Source organism: Thamnophis sirtalis, unplaced genomic scaffold, assembly GCF_051295495.1.
Source record: "Thamnophis sirtalis isolate CommonGarterSnake01/CBP01778 unplaced genomic scaffold, rThaSir2_p1.2 scaffold_2, whole genome shotgun sequence".
Taxonomy (NCBI): domain Eukaryota; kingdom Metazoa; phylum Chordata; class Lepidosauria; order Squamata; family Natricidae; genus Thamnophis; species Thamnophis sirtalis.
The window spans coordinates 26,456,881-26,477,316 of record NW_028261382.1 but is presented as its reverse complement, the minus strand read 5'-3'; the positions used below and the strand labels follow the sequence as shown (position 1 = coordinate 26,477,316).

Below are 20,436 nucleotides of genomic sequence, written 5' to 3'. Positions count from 1 at the left end.
TCCTGGAGTCCCGCTGGCTGAGGATGACAGCAACGGGGAAAACAGACGGGATGAGGAATAGCAGCCAATTTTATTTCATGAGTATTTCACAACCCTGTGTAAGAACAGTCAGGCTTTGTTCAGGCCAAATTCTCTAGTGGCTTTTCCAGGAGAGCCTGAGAAAAGGAAGCATCTCCTGGCTCTTTTCTGAATGGTTTTCAAGGATCTTGAAATCTGGGTTGCAAATGGACCTTTTCCATCATGCAATTCACAGCACTGACCAATACTGGATAAAATACTTGAAAAAATCATCTGTGAATATCTAGAAACAAATAAAGTTATAACTAGTAGCCGGCATGGCTTTGTTAAAAACAGATCATGGCAAACCAATCTGATTTCATTCTTTGACAAACTGACCAAATTAGTAGACCAGCAAAAAGCTGTCAAACAGTATACTTTGACTTCGGCATTTGACAAAGTAGACCACAAGCTCCTTCTAGGTAAGCTACAAAAACAATAACTGAAAGTGTTTAATAAATACTGGACAGCCAACTATCTGACATGGTAGAGGGTCTCCTGCTTGAGCAGGGGGTTGGACTAGAAGACCTCCAAGGTCCCTTCCAAGCTCTATTTTGATTGATTGAAAACTTCTCTTTGGCTTCTTGCTTTTCATCTTTCAGTCATGATGTTCATATTTGTACAAAATCAGGAAAATTATACTCCGTGGCTATTTAGTTGGTTTATACTTTCCTAAGATTTGAGGTCTGGAGTAATTTTGGCCATTGGACCACTGGTCCTTTGACTTTGGATTGGAAATGTGGTTCTGCAGATAACCAGCCAGCAAGAAGAGGGGATCAATTGTAGCCGTCCCTTGTTTCCCCTTGCGAATTTGCTTTGTAGCGTATGGGGTGCCTCCCACTAGAATGAAGAAATATCCATGTGTTTAACTGGCAGGTGTGTTGTTTGACCAACAAGGAAGCTGTTGCTTTGGTGGACCCACTGAAAGGGGAAAGGAAGAAAAGCAGGCTGGCCAAATAAAAGCAGAGGGTTCGGGGCAGGTTGCAGTCAGAGTCCAGCGGGCACCATGAGGAGAGCTGGAGAGCAAGTGGGTCTCCTCCTGTTCTGCCTGATGATCGCAACCTGTCAAGGGGCACAGGAGTCCTCCTGCCCAGGTGAGTATCAGATTTTAATTGTAATACCCCCCTTTCCAAGGTAAGAAGCTGTCTGTAAGTAATTCTGTCCTGTTTTTGTGCTGTATTCATATTTTCAATTGCGTGTCTAGGAATTGCCCACATGGGTATCTTGTCATTTAATTTATATTGGTATTTCTTCCAAACCCGCAATAAAGCATTTCTTAAAATATGACTTTTAAAATTCTTATCCAATTTTTTGTTGAATAACAGGTAAGCATGCCAGCCAAATACCAGATCGTGTCCCTCAATATTCAATATTCTATCATTGGTTAAATGAGTCCAATCACTAATTACAGATAATGCCACTGCCGTTTTTCCTTGGTGGAGAAGGGCATGTTGTTGTGGTAGGAGAGGGAGTCACCTGGGAAGAAGAGAGGGGGGATGGGTGCATGGAAGGCCAGCCCAGAGCATCTCCAGGGAGGCTTTCATTGGCCTGCCTGGCACAGCCCAATTCCAAGAGGCTCATGGAGAAGGATGCTGGACTTTGTCATGGACTCACCTGCAGAGCCGCCTGTGAAATTTCCCAGAGTTAGCCGATACCAGTCAGATTCTGCCGCCACCTGGAAGGACGCATATTTGGCAAAGGAATGCTGATTTTCAAAATCAGTGAAGTCAACACGCAATTCATTCCTTCCTAGGGGGAAGAAAACGGCCACGTGAGTCAGTTGGCGCACTGCCCAGTCACTTAAACTCACAGCCCTGCAGGTATGTTTCTCTGCTGCCTCCCCAATCCCCAGAGGAAGGTCCCTGCGCCCCTCTCCCCCAGCAATATGAGGGTTCAGGCTGCAAGGGGAAGCCCCTCACCCAGCGAAGTCAAGCGGTGAAGGTTGTCATTCCCCAGCCAGAATTCAGTCAGCTGGTTTCCAAATCCTCTCTTGTAGGCAGGCCAGTCACGGAAAAAGTCCACGGAGCCATCCGACCTCCTTTGGAAGACCTACGGGGGAGAATCGGGACCCTTAACCTTCCCTCTGAGCAGGTCCCAAAGTCATACTCTTCCCTCCCTTCCCAAATTTTAGGGGTCTCAGAACTGGTCTTCTCCACCCAGAAGTACTGGACCCCCTCCAGGATCCCTCTGTCTCCCATCCTGGCCTCAGGAAAGACTCGGTTTCTGGTTCATCCCATTCCTGGCAGGCAGCAAAGTTACAATCCTGGGTGTGTCTTCTGTGGGGCACAACCCCATGGAAGGTCCCTTCAAGGCACAGTCAATGTTCCCTCTAATTTTTTTTCAGTGTGAGCAGAAAAGTATAGTGTTTGAGCGGCACATTTTCATGTCTGAGCACCTGAATTTTTTTCACAGATGTTTCACAGAGCAATTGATTTATAGGATCCGAATTGGAATGGAGAAAAATGGTTGTGTGTGTGTGTGTGTGTGTGTGTGTGTGTGTGTGTGTGTGTGTGTGTGTGTGTTGAGTGAGTGAGCGAGGGTTCCGGTAAGGGAACTGTGCCTATTTAGAAAAAAAGGTAAATTATTGCAAACATGATATATGTTTCTAGAGAGAGTGGGGGGGGGGGGGAGAGAGAGAGAGAGTGGGAGGGAGGGAGGGAGGGAGGGAGGGAGAGAGAGAGAGTATCCCTCCTTCCTTCAGCCCAACACACTCTCGCTGGCATCCCAACCAAACGAGAGGGACTGCAGAGGGTCTCCCTGAGTTTAGGGCAGCGGGTCAGGGCTGGACCAGCTTGGGCACCGCAGAAAAGCAGCGGCAGCCAAAAGGGGAAGGGCAGGAACAGCCTGAAGCCACCCCCACACCAGCTAGAGGGGGTGCTGTGACAGCCGCCCGGGACGAGGGGACGGCGGTGGCCAGGACGGGCAAGGGCTACCCACCCTCCCCACCCAAGCGGGCTTCTTGCACAGCTCTAGCCGGCAGCTCTCCTGGGGATCCATGGTCCAGAGCGCTGCTGCTTCCAGCGGGATATATTCTGCCAGGCCCTCGGCGGCGTCTTTACGCGGGGATCTCACCTGCCCGCCAGCAGCTCCTCCAGCGTCCCGTCTGGAAGCAGCAGCACAACGGTCGCCGTTACCAGGGGCAAAGGGGTGGCGGTGGCGAGAACAGGGGAGCGCCACCCCTTCCCCTTCCCCAACATTGGCTGTTGCGCTTCCGCTTCCATTAGCAACGTGGTTGTTAAGTGAATTGCTGCAGTTTTTAAATTAGTAATGCAGTTGTTAAGTGAATCACTGCCATTTTTAAATTAGTAACACGGTTGTTAAGTGAATCACTGCAGTTTTTACATTAGTAACACGGTTGTTAAGTGTATCGCTGCAGTTTTTAAATTATTAACATGGTTGTTAAGTGAATTACTGCAGTTTTTAAATTAGGATCACGGTTGTTAAATGAATGGCTGCAGTTTTTAAATTAGTAACACGGTTGTTAAGTGAATCACTAGTTCTTAAATTTGTAACATGGTTGTTAACTGAATTGCTGCAGTTTTTAAATTAGTAATGCTGTTGTTAAGTGAATCATTGAAGTTTTTAAATTAGTAACAGGGTTGTTAAATGAATCACTAGTTTTTAAATTAGTAACACAGTTGTTAAGTGAATCACTGCAGTTTTTAAATTAGTAATGCAGTTGTTAAGTGAATCACAAGTTTTTAAATTGGTAACAGGGTTGTTAAGTGAATCATTGCAGTTTTTAAATTAGTAACACGCTTGTTAAGTGAATCACTAATTTATAAATTAGTAACACGGTTGTTAAGTGAATCACTAGTTTTTAAATTAGTGACAGGGTTGTTAAGTGAATCACTAGTTTTTAAATTATTAACACAGTTGTTAAGTGAATCACTGCAGTTTTTAAATTAGTAATGCAGTTGTTAAGTGAATCACAAGTTTTTTCATTGGTAACAGGGTTGTTAAGTGAATCACTGCAGTTTTTAAATTAGTAACACGCTTGTTAAGTGAATCACTGCAGTTTTTAAATTAGTAACAGGGGGGGGAGATCCGGGGGAGAGGAGGGAAAAGGCGTCCCGAGCAGAAGTTTCCCTTCTCCTCCCCCTCCCTCCCGCTGACTTCTCCCCAGCAGCCTCGTCTCCAGCCGCAGCAGCCCTGGCGGCTCCCAGGGAGACTGAAAGGGGCGCAGCGCTCTCCCAACCGCCGAGGAAGGCAGAGGAGCCGGCCCTGGGCTGTTGGGAGAAGCGCCCTAACCCTCCCTTCCCTTTGGCAGCCGCCTGGCAGAACGGGGAGATTGCTGACATTCTGCAGCTGGAACCAGCCAAGCGCCCTGCGCACATCGGCCGCCCGGGAGCCCCGAGGCTCACCACCACCGTCTCCGGAAGCACCAACGGCCTCCCGGAGAAGCCGGACGTGGCTTCAGGGAAGCCCCCGGAGGCTGCAGAGGGCAAGAAACGCCCCCAAAGGGCCACCTGCATGTTCGGACATGATCCGTCTCTGACTTCCAGAGGGCATCTAGGAGGGCGGGGAGGCCATTTCTGCCCCCCCCAGGCTTCAGGAACGTCTTTGGGGAGAGGAAGTCCATGCGTTCGTGTGTGTATGTGTGTGTGTGTGTGTGTGTGTGTGTGTGTGTGTGTGTGTGTGTGTGTGTGTGACATGCGCATGCGCAGTTGGTTAGGGAATTGAGTGGACACGTGGGGGACCAATGGGAATTCTCCCTTCTGCAGCGTCATCGGTCTCCGGGCAGAGTTTTCCTTGATTTCACCAATCAGAAATCAGAGTTCAGAAAGGAGGGAAGGGGGATATTTCCAGTCACATTTAAAGATATTAAAAAACACTGCGCTGCACTTTGAAACTTGTGCGCGGTTTCTTTGTTACCTGCGCGGCCGCTCACGCGCGCAGCTTAGAGGGAACGCTGGGCACAGTGGTCAGAAGTGCCACATGCCTTGGCCATGCCTGGGTAGAGCCACCCTCTGCCACACTCACAATCCATCCGCCTCCATCGGTGTCCATGTCGCACAGCACCTGCAGGGGCTGGCAGTCCTGGGGGTAGATGGTGTACACCTCACTCAGTCCTGAGGGCCGGCTCAGTAGCTGCAGCCAGTTGGCAACAGGCATCTGGCTGGTTAGCAGACCAAGCGGTTGCAGTGTGGGGTTGCAAGTTGGGGGTGGGGGCTACTCTTAACTTTGGGTGGGTGGGCTGGATCCCCCCTTGAAAGGTTTTTGGTAGAGGACTTTTTCTTCTAAAGATGAAACATTTTTAGGGCACTTTTCCCTCATGAACCAAAGGTTGCAAGTGCTCAGAAGTGGATTCTGCAAATACTGGAACTACCTGGACACAACATCAGCTTTGCAGGGAATGGGGGGGGGGGAGCCAGGAAGGGAATGAGTAGTAAGAACCCCTCCTACACACACACACAGACACACACACTCACCTTGCTTGCACCGAAGTGCCTCCAGCTTCTTCTCATCTGCAAAAAAGAGGGCAGTAAAGAAAAGCCAATTCCTGCCCTCTTCCACACACCCCTTGTGGCAGGAAAAGCGACGGAGGGAAGGATACCATGATGCTGACCTGAATTGGGACGGGGACGGAGGCTCAGCTACATCTGACATGCCCCAGGCTGCCTACCTGTCAGGAGTCCAACTACATATCCCACTGAGCTTGTTGGGGGGCTGAGCGGTACTATTCAGCCAGGGGCCCCTTTGCTTCAGAGAAGAGAGAGGCTGGCAGAGGCCCTGATCCAAGGCAGGTCTTCCCGCTGTTCCCTTTTGGGGGGGGGGTGCAGTCCTTACCAATTTCTCCTGGGTCGCCTTTCTTGCCTGCCCCTCTTTAGGAGGGTCCAGCAACATCACTGGGACGCAAGAGGGGGTGCCCAGCAGCTGAACCCCCAAAGCCCAGAAGTAGCAACACCTGCCAGGGGGAAACAGGTACCAATCTTTCTCCCCAGAACCCCGAGGGGCCCCATAAGCCATGTTCAAGGGGGCCCCTTCCTTTTGGAAAATGCTTCTGGCACAGTGGAGCAAAACCAGATGACATGATTTACGTCATTTGTGAGAAACACCATGTGCGGTTCGGAGAGTGAAGACGCGCACAATAAGAACCAGGGTCCCAGCTTGTGATAAGATTAAATCAAACAAAACTTTGAACTAAATGGGGGAGACCTACTTTGTCCTGCACAAGGCAGTTTGAAGTTCCCAGCATGGACAGCCGTTCTGCCTTGGGCTAGCCCCCCTTTCCCTGCAAGCACAAAAGCTGCAAAAATCAAAGAGCATTTGCCAGCAAAACAATTTCTCCTTTCCTTCTTGCCTGAAGGATAAGAAAAACCTGATAAGACGTCAGATGGAAGATCCTCTAAACAGGTACATAGCCAGGAATTCGGAGGCAGCTGATTTTTTGCTGCCACCACCAGCAGGCTCCTCCCAGGAAGTCGCTTTAATCTTATCACAAGCTGAATCCGTTTCCGTGCACAATAATTGTTTATTTTAGCTTCTTTTCTTTTTCTCCTCCGAAAAATTATTTACTTAGAGGCTTTTAAAATGGCGCCGAGCAGGCTGGTTTCTCCGGTAATAACGAACACTTTTTGTTAATTCTCACAAGAATTCAAAACAAAAGAGATTGCTTATCATATGTTTTGGTTTCACAATAGACCAGCAGAAGCTTTTTAATTAGTTTCATTTCTACAAGAATTTTACTCCTTCATTAACCTTGCTTATCTGGAAGTTAAATGGTGATGAATCTGCTGAACAGTCTTGTTACAGTGTTTACTCACTGAAAGTTTTGCCAAGCCTTAAACTTCAAAATAAAAGGGGAACTCAGCCTCTTTACTTAAAGCTGCATATTCAGGCAATAGAGTTTTATTAACTGCAGGCAGATAAATTTTGAAATGGCTTCAAAACCAAATATTAACTTGAAGTCGTCACCCTCTACTTCCAGGGGCACATCCTCAGTGCCTGGCACAAAGCTGCAGCCTCCGCTTCCTACGCCCCCTGCTGGGGATGTGTTAACGAAAGAATTTTTCCTGACTAATCTAAGCAAGGCTCTTAATGCACAGACAATTAAAATGGAAGATAAGTTTAGAGATAATAGAGAGGTGGTAAAGCAGGAGAGAAAAGAGGAAATAAAAGAAATGAAAGAAGAAATTAAAAGTGAAATAAAAGGACTTAAACAGGAGCTGTATGAGAAATTTGATGCTAAGGTTGGTAAAATTAGAGACGACATGCTGAGACTTGTAACTGTATTAACAGAACATATTTCTGGAATGGAAGATACTCTAGAGGTTCTTAGTGATGCCAATGCTAACTTGACATTGAAAACAGAGGTGGTGGAACAAAAAGTGGAAAATGCTGAAAATGCTGAAAAAGAAATTATTATGATACAGTACCGACAAATGGAGTTCGCATTAAGAGTAAGGGGGCTGCGTGAGGAGAAACAGGAGAACCTGAAACAGATCCTATCGGAAGCTTTTGACCGCCTGATGGGAAAACCAGGGACCAACCTAGAATGGCAAATTGACAAAGCTTACCGCGTTAACTCCTGGCTGGCAAAGCAGAAGCAGCTTCCTCGAGACATCGTTATATATAACCAGCCAGCAAGAAGAAGGAATCACCTGCAGCCCCCCATGTTTCCCCTTGCGAATTGCTTTGTAGTATATGGGGTGCCTCCCTCTAGAATGAAGAATTATCCATGTGTTTAACTAGCAGGTGTGTTCTTTGACCAACAAGGAAACTGTTGCTTTGGTGGACCCACTGAAAGGGGAAGGGGACAAAAGCAGGCTGCCCAAATAAAAGCAGAGGGTCCGGGGCAGGTTGCAGTCGGCGTCCAGCGGGCATCATGAGGGGAGCTGGAGAGCAAGTGGGTCTCCTCCTCCTGTTCTGCCTGATGATCGCAACCTGTCAAGCGGCACAGGTGCCCTCCTACCCAGATGAGGAGCAGGCAGGTTGGTTCTGAGGAGCAGGAGGGACCTTCTATCAGCCTAGCTCAAAAGAAGCACTTTTTTGTTCCAAATGTTTTCCTTCCTTTGCAGAACTTAAGGCGCTGGGATTGGATGGCAACAATGCAGTAGTCATTGTGCGGGGGAGTCCAGGCTTGCTAGGACCAATAGCACCCCCCCCCTCCCAGTGCCAGAAATGAAGACTGCAAGAACTGGCATTAGAAGGAAGTGAATTTTTTTGTAGATGAGAAGTAGCTGGAGGCTCTTCAATGCAAGCAAGGTGAGCGAGTGTGTGTTTGTGTGTCCTTACTACCCATTCCTTTCCTACCCCCCCCCCCCCGCTATTTCCCTGGAGAGCTGATGTTTTGACCAGGTAGTTCCAGCATTTGCAGAATCCACTTTTGATCACTGGCAGTCTTTGGTTCAAGAGGGAAAATTGCCCTAAACATGTTTCTTCTTTAGAAGAAAAATTGCTCCTCCAGCCCACTCACCATGTTAAGAGAAGCCCCCACCCACAACTTGTAACCCCACACTGCAACCACTTGGTCTGCTAACCGGCTGGATGCCTGTTGCCAATTGGCTGCAGCCACTGAGTCGGCCCTTCCGGACTGTGAAGTGAGGGGTGTTTTGGCAAAGACCCTGGCACAGAGAGCGCCAACCTCTCCTGCCCTCTTTCTGCCCAGGTGCCCCAAACTGCAAAGAGCTCTTGAAAAGAGGGACGATCCTGAGCGGCTGGTACACCATCTACCCCCAGGACTGCCAGCCCCTGCAGGTGCTGTGCGACATGGACACAGATGGAGGCGGATGGATTGTGAGTCCAGCAGAGGGCAGCTCTTTCCAGGTGTGTGGCGCTTCTGGCCACCGTGCCTTTAAGGGAACCTCCGTGTGGTTGTGCCCCACAGAAGACACACCCAGGATTGTAACTTTGCTGCTTGCCAGGAATGGGATGAACCAGAAACCAAGTCTTTCCTGAGGCCAGGATGGGAGACAGAGGGATCCTGGAGGGGGTCCAGCACTTCTGGGTGGAGAAGGCCAGCTCTGAGACCCCTAAAATTTGGGAAGGGAGGGAAGAGTATGACTTTGGGACCTGCCCAGAGGGAAGGTTAAGGGTCCCAATTCTCCCCCGCAGGTCTTCCAAAGGAGGTTGGTGGACTTTTTCTGCGACTGGGCTGCCTACAAGAGAGGATTTCTGGCTTTGTCTCTGCACCTGGACGGAGGTGGATGGGAGGAATCTGTCTTCATGGCAATGCATGATTGGACCATGGGATGGACTTGTGGGTGTTAGGGCAGGGTTTTGAACTTTCAACTGGGTGGGAAAACCTGGAAGCTCTCAGACTCTGTTTTTCCCAGATGTTCCATCACGACATCTCTAATAAAATGGAACTTTGAGGAAACTCGAGCCCCGGAGTCTTCCTTCATTGGGGGTGTTACTTGGGACCCTGACATTAACAAATCCCTTCTCAAATACTCATAATAAGCCCACGTGGCTGCTGGCCCACTTCTGCTTGCTCATGGCCACAACAGAGCACTAGCAGGATTAACAAAGGGGTAGTCTACTTAATAATACATATTATTACGGAAGCAAGAATGGTCTTTCTCCAAAACTGGAAAAATAGGGAAATTCCACAAGGAGAGGAAGTTATTCGGAAAATTCTGATTTGTGCTGAAATGGATAAATTGACGTGGGGATTGAAGAACAAAGACGAATCAGAATATTACAAGATCTGGGATAAATTTTATCGATGGTTGGAACAAAAAAGGAAAGACCAAAATGAGCAACGAAATGGAGATTAGAATTATGTATGGAATTATAACAGTGAAAATGTATAAGACAAGAACAAAGCAACACGGAGGGAAATACGATATCCTTACATTTGCAAATACTGAATAGAGAATTGTAAATAAGAATGGTGGTTATTATATTTAACTTTATATCAGGGGTGAAATCCAGCAGATTCTGACAGGTTCTGGAGAACCAGTAGTGGAAATTTTGAGTAGTTCAGAGAACCAGCAAATGCCACCTCTGGCTGGCCCCAGAGTGGGGTAGGAATGGAGATTTTGCAGGATCCTTCCCATGCCACACCCACCAAGCCACACCACGCCCTCCAAGCCACGTCCACAGAACCGGAAGTAAAAAAAATGAATTTTACCACTGCTTTATATTCTAGTATGTATGGCAAAGACATTGCCAGGACGGTTACACTGTGTCCAATGTTTTAATATGTGTTTAATAAAAAACTTTTAAATAAAGAAAAAGAAAGCAGGAGGCTGAGTTCGTGCTGTGGTTGTGAGATGAGGCAGGTATCAGGAGATGGATGGGCCTTGAGGTAAGCTGATGCAGGGCACATGACACAGCTCCATTCCTTCTGCCTCGCAGTGGCGGCATTCACAGACACTGTGGCCTCCTGCCACATCAGGAGCAAGCAGAAGAAGTGGGCCTCCCATAGATGGGGGAAAAATATGACACCCCTGAAAATAAGGCCTAGTACATATCTTGGTACCAGGGGTGAAATTCAGCAGGTTCTGGAGAACCGATAGTGGAAATTTTGAGAAGTTCAGAGAACCAGCAAATGCCACCTCTGGCTGGCCACACCCCATCTATTCTCTGCCTCCCGAGTCCCAGCTGATCAGGAGGGAATGGGTTTTTTTTTTTTTCAAATATTTATTTTATTTCTTTTAAAAAACACAAATATTTCATCATTCGTCAATCATTAAGACATTGAAGTACAATTTTTTTGTGTGTGTGGGGATTGGGAATGGGGATTTTACAGTATCCTTCCCCAGCTACGCCCACCAAGTCATGCCACAGAACCGATAGTAAAAAAAAACAAATTTCACCACTGCTTGGTACCCAAAAGACAATAAGACCCGATCTTATATTCAGGGAAACATGGGTATTTCTCTGTTAGGATTTGAATGCTTTAATCTGTAAGGTGCCCAGATGGGTGGCCAATAAATTTAATTAATAAATAAATAAACACCCCTCCCCAAGTAACAGGACGGATAGAACAAGCAAAGACAAGTCCATGGAAACAAACTTGTGAAAAAGATCCCGCTTTCTCTGGGGCTTGAAAAAGGTTTGTTCTTGCTAGGTATAATTACAGACTTTACAGTTATAGAGACTAATTTGATTCTGAACTTAACAACGGCAGCAAGATTGTTGGTGGCGCAGTATTGGAAGAAGGAAGAATTGCCTACTATTCAAGAATGGACGTTAAAAGTAGTAAACCTAGCAGAAATGCCCAAAATCTCAGCATATTTGAAGGACCATTCAGATCAGAAATACAAGCTGGAATGGAGAAGATGGATTGACTACATTCAAAATAAATATCGGACTAAGAAATTTCAACTAGCTTACGAATGAATGAACAAGGAATGTTACAATTTATCTAAAGTTAGCTTAATAAAAGGGGAATTAAAGTATAAGAGGATGTAGGATGCTATAGTTAGGTAGCTTATCTTAGTGTATGATTGTTAAATGTTTATACCCTGTATTTTCCTCTGGGAGGTTGGGGGGAGGGAGTGTTGGAGGGGGGTAGGGTTGGGGTGGGGGGTAGGGAAGGGGAAGGGGAAACATTTGTAAAATCTATTAAAACTCTTTAATAAAAAAAGGTTTCTTTAGTCTTCTGCATAGAAAAAGGCTTCAATTTCTCCTTATTGGTCTCCTTTGGCTATCGTGGGATGGATGGACTAGAAGCCCCTAAATATGCATCCTTCTTCAGCTGCCTCTGAGCCACTGGGTAGCTGGGTAAGGAAGCCACAGCTGCAGGAGCTCAAGAATAACAGAAGAGTTGGACGAGATCTCTAAGGTCCTCTAGTCTAACCCCCTGCGCAAGGCAGGAGATCCTGTACCATTCCGGACAAATGGCTCTCCAACCTCTTCTTGCAAACCTTCAGTGATGAAGCACCCACAACTTCTGGAGGCCAAACGTTCCATTGTTCTCCCTGTCAGGAAATTTCTCCTTAATTCCAGGTTGTATCTCTCCTTGGTTGGTTTCTAGCCATTACTTCTTCTTCTTCTTCTTCTTTTTAAATAATATTTATTGAATTTTCCAACATTTAAAAGACAAAAGACAAAACACAAACTTCTTCTTATAACAGCTTTTCCATATCAGTATCTACCGTATTTTTCGGCATATAAGATGCACCTTTTTCCTCAAAAAAGAGGATTAAAAATTTATACACTGAATACAGCATTTTTGGCTTCCCAAAACCCCACCCTCTTTGCAAAAATGGATGTGCAGAGGGTTTGAGAGACTTCCAGAATGCTCCTGGGGGCTGGGGGGCAAAAATGAGCAAAAAATAGCCGTTTTTTGCTCATTTTTGCCCCCCCCCAGCCCCCAGGAGCACTCTATAATCCTCCTAAAGGCTATGCATGCCCTTTTTTAAAAATGAAAAAGGGGCCATTTTTGAAGAGGTCTGCAGAGTGCAAAAACTTTTTTTTAACGTACCCTTTCAAAATCTTGGTGCATCTTATACTCCGAAAAATATGGTATATCTTTTGTAACAATCCTATTTACAAACATTATATCTCTATATCACTATTGTATGTTATATCATATATTTCTTATACATTTTATATTCTATATTTTATACTTTAACTTTTTATACCTTATGTTTTAAGTTTACTCTCAAGCCAGGAATACCATCTCTTCCAAATTGGTTTCTTCTTTCTCCTTCATTTCCATAGACAGTATATCCATTTCTGCACATTCATAGATTTTCCTTCTTGTAATTGGGTCGGGAGGAGTTTCTGTTTGTTTCCAATTCGGTGCTAAAACGATTCTACTTACGGTTAGGATATATAATGTTATGTATTGTAGTTTATTCCCTATTTTCCCATCAGAAATACCCAGGAGAACCAGTTCCCTTCTACCAGTTACTTCTTGTTTGGCTCCCAGGGGATTTTGGAGAATAAAAATCCCCTTGAATTGGTACTTGTTCCCAATCCAAGTGGCCATCCATCAGAGATGGGGTTGCAAATGCTAAAAGGGGAAATCTGCTCCCTGAAAGATACCCCAACATTCACTCAGAGGCTGAAATTGGGCAATATTCTAGCAGCCTTCCAGGAGAATGCCTGGCCTCCTATCGTAAGATGAGAATCTGAGCCACAGTGGCTGTATAATTCTTGGTTATATAATCCATCCTTGGTTGTATAAACAAAGGGACATAAACAAATCACCATGATGTGAAGCGTTGGTACCAGTTTAAAAATCATTACTAAGGCCACACCTAATATACAGCTTCCAGTTTTGGTGACCGTGTTACAAAAAAGATGTTGAGACTTTGGGAAAAGTGCAAAGAAGAGCAACTAAGATGATTAAAAGGCCTGGAGACTAAAATATATGAACAAAGGTTTCAGGATTTGGGTTTGGTTCGTCTAGGGAAAAGAAGGACTAAGGCGGACATGATAGCACTATTCCAGTATTTGAGGGGCTGCCACAAAGGGGAGGGGTCCACTTAGCAATAGCAATAGCAGTTAGACTTATACACCGCTTCATAGGGCTTTCAGCCCTCTCTAAGCGGTTTACAGAGTCAGCATATTGCCCCCACAGTCTGGGTCCTCATTTCACCCACCTCGGAAGGATGGAAGGCTGAGTAAATCCTGAGCCGGTGAGATTTGAACCGCCGAACTGCAGATAGCAGTCAGCTGAAGTGGCCTGCAGTGCTGCACTCTAACCAGTGTGCCACCTCGGCTCTTAATTTCTTATTATTTTCCAAAGCACCAGAAGACAAGAAAAGAAATAATGGATGGAAACTAATCAAAGAGAGAAGCAATCTGGAATTAAGGAGAAATAACAGTGAGAGCAATCAACCAGTGGAACAGCTTGTCTTCAGAAGTTGTGAATGTTTCATCACTGGAGATTTTAAAGAAAAAACTGGACAGCCACCTATCTGAAACGGTAGAGGGTCTCCTGCTTGAGCCAAGGGGTTGGACTAGAAGACCTCCAAGGTCCCTTCCAGCTCTATTTTGATTGATTGCAACCTTCTCTTTGCCTTGCTGCTTTTAATCCTTCAGTCACGTTGTTCATATTTCTACAAAAATCAGAAAGATTATCCTGCGATTATATCGCTGGTTCACACTTGTCCCCAGATTTGAAGTCTGGCATAATTTTGGTCATTGGACCACTGATCCTTTGACTCTGGATTGGAAATCTGTCCCTGCTGACAACCAGCCAGCAGGAAGATCACCTGAAGACATCTCGTGTTGTAGTAGCCCCGTTTCCCCTGGCAGCTTTGCATTGAAGCAGATGGGGTGCCTCCCTCTAGAGCAGTGTTTCTCAACCTTGTCAACTTGAAGATGTCTGGACTTCAACTCCCAGAATTCCCCAGCCAGCGTTCGCTGGCTGGGGAATTCTAGGAGTTGAAGTCCAGACATCTTCAAGTTGACAAGGTTGAGAAACACTGCTCTAGAATGAAGAATTCCCGTGTGTTTAACCAATGAGCTGTGTTTGATCAAGGAACAAGGAAGCAGGTTGTGGTGCTGTGATGTTGCTCGGGAGTCCCCACTTAAAAACAAAAGGGACAAAAGCAGGCTGCCCAAATAAAAGCAGAGAGTCCGGGGCAGGCAGCAGTCGGAGTCCAGTGGGCACCATGAGGAGAGCGGGAGAACAAATGGGTCTCTTCTTCCTGTTCTGCCTGATTATCGCAACCTGTCGAGGGGCACAGGAGTCCTCCTGCCCAGGTGAGTATCAGGCAGGAGGATGGACAGCGACCTTCTCCCAGCCTTCAGAGCGGGGAAATTTAGCTTAGCTTAAAAAAAAAACATTATTTTTTTTTGGCTCCAAATGTTTTTCCTTCCTTTGCAGAGTTGAAGGAGCTGGGCCTGGATGGCAATGAGACAATAGCCATTGTGCGGGGGAGTCAAGGCTTGCCAGGACCACAAGGGCCACGGGGCCCCCCTGGCGTTCCAGGGCCCAAAGGTGGGTCTGTGGGCAGACGGTGAAGTTGGCCCATTCCAAGAGAAATAACCCGTCTTGTCCCAAAGCAGAAGGAAAGTGCCACGAAACAAGACTGCAGGAGAACTGGCACGAGAGGGAACTGAGTCTTCCGGGCACTCGACCTGTTGAAACTCCCCCTCCCAAAGGGGGCATTTCCTTGGGTTAAGCTGCCTGCTCTGGTGTAAGGAAGGGAAACACCCTGGCTTATGATACCTGCAGGGTGTACCTGCAGGGAGAGAGCTTGGTACCCATTCTCCCCCAGCAGAGGGTGTAACCTATAAGCTTCTGCCCACAAGGGGTTCAGCAGCTGCTTGTCACCCCGAGTGATGCTGCCGGACGCTCCTAAAAAGAAGGAATTCTACCTACTTTTTCCCTTTCTGTTCCAGGCAAGAAAGGCAACCCAGGAGCAATTGGTAAGGACTGTGGCTCCCCCACCCAATGGGAACAGTGGGAGGAGCAGCCTCAGATTGGAGACTCAGTCAGCCTAAGGAGCTCCTGGCTGAATCGTGCAGCTCAGCCCCCCAACAAGCTCAGTGGGGCATGAAGTTAGGCTGAAAGGGACTTCTGACAGGTAGGCAGCCCGGGGCACATCAGACGTAGCCGAGTCTCTGTCCCCCTCCCAATTCAGGTCAGCATCGTGGTATCTCTCCCTCCGTGGCTTTTCTTGCCACGTGGGCGTGTGGAAGGGGGCAGGAATTGGCTTTTCTTCACTTCAATCTTTTTTTTGCAGATGAGAAGAAGCTGGAGGCTCTTCAATGCAAGCGAGGTGAATGACTGTGTGTGTGTGTGGGGGGGTCCTTACTACCCATTCCTTTCCTAGCCCCCCCCCATTCCCTGGAGAGCTGATGTTTTGTCCAGATAGTTCCAGCATTTGCAGAATCCACTTCTGTCCACTGGCAATCTTTGCTTCAAGAGGGAAAATTGCCCTAAAATGTTTCATCTTTAGAAGAAAAATTGCTCCTCCAAAAATCTTTCAATGGGGAGATCCAGCCCACCCACCATGTTAAGAGTAGCCCCCACCCCCAACTTGCAACCCCACACTGCAACCGCTTGGTCTGCTAACCAGCTGGATGCCTGTTGCCAACTGGCTGCAGCTACCGAGCCAGTCCCTCAGCACTAAGAAAAGTGAGGGCATTTTGGCAAAGACCCTGGAACAGAGAGCGACAACCTCTCCTGCCCTCTTTCTGCCCAGGAGCCCCAAACTGCAAAGAGCTCTTGAAAAGAGGGACGATTCTGAGCGGCTGGTACACCATCTACCCCCAGGACTGCCAGCCCCTGCAGGTGCTGTGCGACATGGACACCGATGGAGGCGGATGGATTGTGAGTCCAGCAGAGGGCAGCTCTTTCCTGCCGTGTGGCGCTTCTAGCTTTAAGGGAACTTCCGTGGGGTTGTGTCCCACAGAAGACACACCCAGGATTGTAGCTTTGCTGCTTGCCAGGAATGGGATGAACCAGAAACGGAGTCTTTCCTGTGGCCAGGATGAGGGCCACAGGGATCCTGGAGGGGGTCCAGCACTTCTGGGTGGAGAAGGCCAGCCCTGAGACCCCTACAATTTGGGAAGGGAGGGAAGAGTATGACTTTGGGACCTGCCCAGAGGGAAGGTTAAGGGTCCCGATTCTCCCCCGCAGGTCTTCCAAAGGAGGTCGGATGGCTCGGTGGACTTTTTCCGCAATTGGGCTGCCTACAAGAGGGGATTTGGAAACCAGCTGACTGAATTCTGGTTGGGGAATGACAACCTTCACCACTTGAGCTCACTGGGTGAGGGGCTTCCCCTTGCAGCCCTCGGGAGAGGGGTTCAGGGCCCTCGGTGGGAAGAGCCTTAAATGGGCCCTCTGGGGATGGAGGAGGCAGCAGAAAAACATACCCTGCAGGGCTGTGAGTTTTGGTGACTGGGCAGTGTGCCAACTGAACTAAACGGCTGTTTTCTTTCTCCTAGGAAATAATGAATTGCGTGTCGACCTGATTGAATTCGACAACAAGCAATCCTTTGCCAAATATGCGTCCTTCCAGGTGGCGGCAGAATCTGACTGGTATCGGCTTACTCTGGGCGCCTTCATGGGCGGCTCTGCAGGTGAGTCCCTGACAAAATCCAGGAGGATGAGCATGAGTATCCTTCTCCATGAGTCTTCCCTAATTGGGCAGTGCCAGTCTGTCCAATGACGGCCTCCCTGGAGATGCTCTGGGCTGGTCTTCCAGGCACCCATCCCCCCTTCTTCCTCCCAGGTGACTCCCTGTCCTTCCACAACAACATGCCCTTCTCCACCCGAGATAAACAGCAGGACCCCCAGAAGTTCAACTGTGCTGAGAAGGGCCAAGGGGCCTGGTGGTACCATGAATGCCACCACTCCAACCTCAATGGGAGATACTGGCTGGGAGAACACAAGACTCGCGGGGACGGCATCAACTGGGGTACTGGGAAAGGCCAGTACTACTCCTACAAGCGCTCCGAAATGAAAATCCGGCCTGTGTCTTAGGTGGCTCTTTCAGCTGATGGGCCTTTTTCTTTCTGAGGGTTTCCAAAGGGCATCTAGTCCATCCCCTCTGCATTTGATTTGCTGCTTTGAGACAGAGCTTGCATTTTACAAAATTTACATGATTAAATGGTCTTTAAATAACTACTCCTTGGTGTTTTTGCCAGGTTGGGGAAGGTTCCTTTTCCATTTCTCCCCGTCCCCTTCAGCTCCCCTGGAGTTCGGCCACCAAGGAATATTAATGAAATAAATAAAAATAGGATCTTCAACCCAACCAAAGGTCTCCAAGTTTGCTTTATTCCTATAAATAATTTATATTTCCGTTTTTACTGTAGTTTTCCATGTTTGTTTTAGATACACATTAATAATTTAACGTGTTAATGTTTTAAGGCAGCCCGAGTCATTTCCATGCCTGATGCATGGCAAATAAATTAAATAAACAAATGACCCCATCTCCCCAAGCTCGCTCTCTCTCCCTCCCTCCCTCCCCCCTCTCTCATATCTATGAGCCGTGGTGGCACAGTGCTTAGAATGCAGTATTACAGGCTAATTCTGCATTCTATTGCCAGAAGTTCAAGGTTATCTCATCCTTCCATCCTTCCGAAGTCAGTAAAGGACCCAGATTGTTGGGGGCAATTTGCTGACTCTGTAAACTGCTTACAGAGGGCTGCAAAGCACTGTGAAGTGGTATATAATATTCCTTCCACCCTCCCTCCCTTTCTCCTTCCTTCTTTCCTTCCTTCCTTCCTTCCTTCCTTCCTTCCTTCCTTCCTTCCTTCCTTCCTTCCTTGCCATAGTGGCGCAGTGGTTTGAATGCAGTGTGGCAGGCTAATTTCTGATGACTGCCAGCAGTTCAATCCTGTCTGACTCAGCCTTCCATCTTTCTGAGGTCAGCAAAACGAGGATCCAGATTGTTGGGGGCAACAGACTGAGAGAGGGTTGTGAAGCACTGTGAAGCAGTATATGTCTAAGGGCTACTGTTCCTTCCTTCCTTCCTTCCTTCCTTCCTTCCTTCCTTCCTTCCTTCCTTCCTTCCTTCCTTCCATCCATCCATCCATCCATCCCAATGATTAGAATGCAGGACTGCAGGCTAACTCACTGCCCACTGCCAGCAGTTCAATCCTGTCCGGCTCAAGGTTGACTCAGCCTTCCATCCTTCTAAGGTCAGCAAAAGGAGGACCCAGATTGTTGGGGGCAACAGGCTGACTCTCTAAACCGCTTAGAGAGGACTGCAAAGCACTCCAAAACGGTATATAAGTCTAAGGGCTATAGCTACTTATGGGTCATCAATGGCATCTTGAATTACACCGAGAAGCAGAGGGGCAACTGATGCAACTTGCAGAACAGGGGCTGCAAAGCACCGTGAAGCAGTATATAAGTGTTCAGCGCTGGTGCTATTATGACACTGCCAGCACCCCCCACAGACCCCCAAAGGGAGCCAAAGGGGAGCAACGAGAGCAATCAACAGAAGATGCCTTCGGAAGTTGTGGGAGCTTCATCCCTGGAAGCTTCCAAGAAGAGACTGGACTGACATCGGACAGAAATGGTGTAGGGTCTCCTGCTTGGGCAGAGGGTTGGACTAGACGACCTCCAAAGATACCTTCCAACTCGGTCATTCTGCTATTCTGACTGAAGGAGAGCGGGCGGAGCAGCGAAGGGGCGGCCCGAGGCGGCCGCGCGGAGGGCGGGCGGAGCGGGCGGAGCGGGCGGAGCAGCGAAGGGGCGGCCCGAGGCGGCCGGGAGGGCGGAGGGCGTGTGCGGGAGGCGGCCGCCCCTTAAGAGCTGGCGAGGGCGGCGGGGCAGGCAGATACAGGCGCTTCTCCGACTCTCGACCACCGCCGCGGGGCTCCGGAGCTCTGAAGGCGGCGGGATGGGTGCCGGCGCGCTGTTGCTGCTGCTGACGCTGCTGCTGCTGGGGGCGCTGAGTCCGCCGCTCCGCTTCCGCGCCAAGATCGCCAGCTATTGCGTTCTCTGCGTGGTCGTCTCGGCCCTCACCAGCCTCGTCTGCCTCCTCTGGAACGGCGGCCGCACCGTCCGCAACATGACGTGAGTCCCGGGCCCTTGGCTGCCCGCCCCCGCCCACGTGGTGCCCCTCGCCCACGTGGCCCCAGTCCGGCCCTTGCCGGGACCCCCAAGCCCTGGCCGGCCTCGCTCTCTCCAGAAGGGCGGCCGCGCTGGGTGGGGTCTCCTCTTGGTCTCCCGTCCCGGGATTCTTACGCCACCCCCCCCCCCCGCTTAGCTGCTGCCGGGACCCCAAAACCCTGGCTGGGCTCGCTCCCTCCAGAAGGGTGGCGCACTTCCACGCCGTGAAGGGGCTCTTCTTCAGCTTGCTCCGCTGTGTGGGATCGCCTGGTGGTCTCCCGTCCAGGGATTTTTTTGAGTGCCCCCCCCTTGCTTCGCTGCTGCCGGGACCCTGATGTCCTTGCCAGGATTTCTCTCTCCAGCAAGGCAGCGTTTCACTCCGCTGGGTGGGATCGCCTGGTGGTCTCCCATCCTGGGACTCTTTGCCCTGCCCTCGTTTCGCTGCTTGAAACAAGCCAAGTAAGAGAGATGCAACTCCTCACCCCCACCCCCGCACTCTCCCTGTGCAGCCCTCCCTGCTTGCCTCTTCTGGGCTGCTAATAGTATCTGGTGAGTAGCCAGTGGCAGGCATTGTCCCTGGCGCTTCCTAAGATACAAGGCCCACCCCCAGGAGGCCACCAATCCCATTGTCCAGAAAAGGGGAGGAGAGCAGAGTGAGCTTTACACACCTGGGTTTACCATGTCTGTGAAGCAGGAAGTTAACCAGGGTTTCTTCTCCGGACACTGAAGCTGAACCGCAAGGGCAGGATTGGGCTCCCAAGGGGAAGGAATTGGAGTGGGGGAAGAGCAGGCAGACCCCAGTGTTAAACAGGACTTGAACTCGATGTTTCTCCACCTTACTCACTTTAAAAAGTCTGCAATCCTCCCATTTCCCAGAGTTGAACCATTCGAACTTGTCAAGGTTGAGAAACAACCTTGTTGTGTCTGAATGAAACACTTTCAACCTTTCATAACAA

The 20,436-nt window shown here is 48.7% G+C and overlaps 3 protein-coding genes and 1 long non-coding RNA gene across 5 annotated transcripts in view; 3 read left to right on the top strand and 1 right to left on the bottom strand.

Moving 5' to 3' along the window:
• The first annotated feature begins 987 nt into the window (after positions 1-987).
• Positions 988-17,666, top strand: LOC106539508 (ficolin-2-like). Of its 2 annotated transcripts, none has more exons than XM_087704517.1 (8): positions 988-1,151; positions 14,795-14,908; positions 15,313-15,339; positions 15,657-15,692; positions 16,119-16,246; positions 16,556-16,685; positions 16,864-16,998; positions 17,151-17,666. In XM_087704517.1, the coding sequence occupies exons 1-8, from the start codon at positions 1,064-1,066 to the stop codon at positions 17,399-17,401; spliced, it is 909 nt and encodes a 302-aa protein (XP_087560643.1). In that variant the 5' UTR covers positions 988-1,063; the 3' UTR covers positions 17,402-17,666. The 2 variants fall into 2 exon arrangements, with proteins under 2 accessions (XP_087560643.1, XP_087560642.1); XM_087704516.1 differs by lacking the exon at positions 988-1,151 and adding an exon at positions 14,530-14,670.
• Positions 1,463-5,121, bottom strand: LOC106539489 (ficolin-2-like). The gene is made up of 4 exons (XM_087703881.1): positions 5,041-5,121; positions 1,977-2,106; positions 1,672-1,806; positions 1,463-1,533 (listed from the first exon to the last, which is right to left on the bottom strand). The coding sequence occupies exons 1-4, from the start codon at positions 5,065-5,067 to the stop codon at positions 1,463-1,465; spliced, it is 363 nt and encodes a 120-aa protein (XP_087560007.1). The 5' UTR covers positions 5,068-5,121.
• Positions 8,228-9,133, top strand: LOC148048511 (uncharacterized). The gene is made up of 3 exons (XR_015695458.1): positions 8,228-8,265; positions 8,669-8,796; positions 9,115-9,133. It is a non-coding gene; the product is annotated as an uncharacterized LOC148048511 (long non-coding RNA).
• Positions 17,667-19,177: 1,511 nt separating the features above from the next.
• Positions 19,178-20,436, top strand: part of AGPAT2 (1-acylglycerol-3-phosphate O-acyltransferase 2) — a 42,318-nt gene continuing 41,059 nt past the window's right edge. The window contains exon 1 of the mRNA XM_014054304.2: positions 19,178-19,444. Within this exon, the coding sequence (XP_013909779.2) occupies positions 19,269-19,444 (176 nt within the window). The 5' untranslated portion in view covers positions 19,178-19,268. The remainder of the gene's footprint in view (positions 19,445-20,436) is intronic.